General features: G+C 39.2%; 1 protein-coding gene across 2 annotated transcripts in view; it reads left to right on the top strand.

Annotated features, from left to right (window-relative positions):
* Positions 1–2,071: 2,071 nt before the first annotated feature.
* Dsc1 (desmocollin 1) overlaps positions 2,072–3,421 on the top strand; it is a 29,710-nt gene continuing 28,360 nt past the window's right edge. Inside the window, exon 1 of one of the 2 annotated variants that reach the window (XM_015482460.2) lies at positions 2,072–2,499. In XM_015482460.2, coding sequence (XP_015337946.1) covers positions 2,437–2,499 — 63 coding nt within the window. In that variant the 5' untranslated portion in view covers positions 2,072–2,436. The remainder of the gene's footprint in view (positions 2,500–3,421) is intronic. The other variant, XM_048806393.1, reaches the window with a different exon arrangement.

The raw sequence follows: 3,421 nt of genomic DNA on the forward strand, positions 1-3,421 counted from the left end.
TCTTAAGCCAGTTTGAATTGAGTGTATGTGCTGATTAGAGAGAGTTCTAAATTCTTCGGCGATATGTGCTAACATTTCTTTTCATAGGGTTTCCAGCAGTTTTGATAATACTGGGGAGTGGTCCTTTTATGCAAAATTAATCAGTATTCTATGCAAACAGCCTCAAGAAATAATTTATAGTAATTATCAAGGCTCAGACTTTACTTCTAATTTTCAATAAGCCTTTACCCAGATAAAGTCTATGAGTTCCTTGGAATTGAAGGGACTTTCTGCTGCAGGAGGCTCATGGGACCCAAGAAGTTTTTTTCACAGCTAAGTTTTTTTTTCCATTGTTCATCACTCTTCTCATACTAAGATTGCACCTCTGTTTTCACCCCTGTGGTTTCTGTTATCTTTGGTCATGTGTATTGAATTCAAAGTGCCTTGTTGTGGCTTTATTTATAAGTGCAGCATTGTGACCAGTCTAGTCTTTTAGAATAAATTGGGTCACCTGACAGACCATACTCCTACCTGTAAATGATTGTTTTAAAGTCTTGAATTTATTTATAACCAGCCCTTTCTATAAGTTGGCCATGCAAAAACAATTCTTAAGAAATTTGCTACTTTCTCCTAAAAAACACATAAAATCCATAGAAAGGTATGCTTTCTTGATCAACTTTAAGCTAACCATTAAAGAAATACAAGTGTCATGTGGCTCTTTATATTTACATCTTTCTTTTTTATGGCCATAAGTCTGTGGTGGAAAACAGACTGTGCAATATTCATATATTAAAATAAACTCATCTACTTGAGTCTTTAAGACTTTAATTATCTATCATTAATTTTCCTCTTAATTGCTAGGATATTTAACATTTGCTATAAGATCTTTTTCACATCCCCCTTGAGAAGGTGCACTATTTTTTAACATAAGATTTACAACCTCCTTTTTGATCTGAGCATGGTGTTCCTCTAGCAGAGGACAGAGCCCAGTATAGAGACCCTTAAGTATTTGTTCAATGAATAAACATCTTTGCATACCTTTAAGTAGTGTCTACAAGTAAGCATACTGACAAAAATAAGAGTAGCAATTTAGTGACTGAGATCTAGGTTCAGATGTCCACTTCTCCACTTTATACTCATGGACAAAGGACATGTTTTGCAATCCTATGGTTCCATCATCTCCTAAAAGGAGCCCTCCCTGGACTGTTGGGAAGATTCACTGAAATGCCTGCTATGGCTCCCGATTCATATCAGTGATCCAGTAAATACAGATTTTAGTTTTTTTCTCTGTAGCTAAAATTTATCAATTAACATTTGAAAATATTTATCCTCCTCCCTTAACTCCATTTCGGCCCTTGAGTACCACTGATATGATTGAGCTCACTGAGTTGTGACAGAAAAAAAGTGATGTTAAAGTCATTACAAGTCATTGGTGTTCAGAAAATCTAAAAATGATGGCATTCTTGTACCATTAGGCTAGGAGATCTGGGATACAACTTGTAATGCACAAGTAATTAGAGGTGAATAGAGTGATTCTAATGAGATTTGCTCTCACCAATTGTAGTTATCCTAGAAGAAAAAAGATAAGAACAAAAAATATGGCTTCGTGTGTAACAAAAAGCAAACAATAAGAAAATCATATCCTAGCTACTTCTTTATTATTTTACTTTTATGAGGTTGAGACACTCTGGGGGAGTTCCTTGTGATGTCTAGAGGAGTAAACCCCCATAGACAGAAAATAATAGGGAGCAGACAGTGTACCTGCGAAGCTACTGCTGTAGACTGGAATGCCAGATTTCTGGCACAGCCACAGTGCTCTATGTGACAGACTACACCTAAATGCTTCGATGGCGAGATAAGACCAGATGAATGTGATTGCACATGCTCATGCCCTCTGATTTGCCAATAGCCAGCCAAGGAGGCATCACTTCTGTGCACGGAGTTTGTGCACAATTTACGTTTTTACCCAAGGGCAAGGCAGGTTAATAAGGCCAAGAAGGAGGGGAGCCCGTGGGAGTGGGTAATAACTGGGGAGGACTTCATAGCATCAACCTGGGGGTAAAGGGAGGAGGGCTGAGGATGGAGGGTGTTCCCTCTTGCTTCTGCCTATGTGTTAAGTGGCAGGAGAAATTTTGAAAGCTGCTATGAGGAGGAGCTAGTGACTAGGTTTGGGGTGTTTTGTACCTTACTCTCCCCACTTGTAGGAAAACCTCTTTACATTCAGAGGTCATTGGCTTGGAAAGAGGAAGACTGACCAGAGGACAGGGGGAAAACAATTCTCCTGCGGCTCCTCCTGACATCTATCACTTGCCTCCTGTCTCTCTTCCAAAGCCAGCTTAGCACTGTCAAGGTGGCTGCAGAACATCTTGAAAAGTGCCAGCGTCTGCTTAGCTGCCCTGTGCATCTCAGGCTACCCCATTGTCTGGTCACCATCCCTGGACATTGGGACCACTTCTGATGGCTGTGGCCTCCGCTGCCCCAGGGAGCATCTTCTGTAAGCAGCTCCTTTTCTCTCTTCTGGTGAGTAACAACCCGAGGATTAGGGACTCAAGCATGTCACTACCGGCTTCCTGCCTCTAGTTAGGGCTTGAAAGAGAGAAGAGGTGGGGACGGAAGGCAGGGAAGATAGACTGGGCAAACAAAAGTAGAATGAAGAAAAATTCAGAGAAGAGTGGAGAGACTTGTGGTCCAGGATGGGGCGTGCTTAGCTTACGGTTCCAGTGCCTGCTGCCAGGATATTAAAGTTTTTCAAGGGAATCTCTTGTTCTGTCTTGTTGTGATGTTTTCCTAAGAAGTAGTGGAATACATTCAAACCTTAGGCATTTGGCCCAGAAGTTTCTGAGTTTTACTTTTGTCATTAAATAAGCTCATGTATTTAACATGCTTCCTTCTACTGAGCTGCAAGAACGGGAAAAGGATTTGGGGTGAAGGTATGAATTTTCCAGGTCTTTCTTACTTTACACAGGAAGAGCTAAGAGAAAGGCAGAACTCATAGTTAACAAGCAGTTTAATTAGGAAACATAAAAAAGCAAAATGTGACAGTTATTAAAAATACCATTAGCCTTCTTTCTTTCTACTTGAATTTTTCATAGTTTGCAATTGCATGAGTTTTTTTTTTTTTTTTTTAAGATGGGAAGGGAGGAGTTTTCCTATATCTCTTATCCAGCATCTCTGAACTGAGAATTTCCTTTTTCATTATTTTGGAAACATTTTATTTTCATAATTTGAAGGTTTTGCTGTATGGGGACAAATATTTTTGCATATAAATTATATATGATGCAGGGTTGATGGTGAACTTCTCATCCTGTAATGGCTCGGGGAGACGTGAACTCAGAAGCCATCTTAAGTTAGTATTAACCAAAATGTAGTGGTATATTTCCAAGGGATTTCACACACTTTTCTTTCTTTTTTTTCTTTCTTTTTTTTTTTTTTTTTTTTTTTT

This window comes from Marmota marmota, unplaced genomic scaffold, assembly GCF_001458135.2.
Source record: "Marmota marmota marmota unplaced genomic scaffold, marMar, whole genome shotgun sequence".
NCBI lineage: Eukaryota > Metazoa > Chordata > Mammalia > Rodentia > Sciuridae > Marmota > Marmota marmota.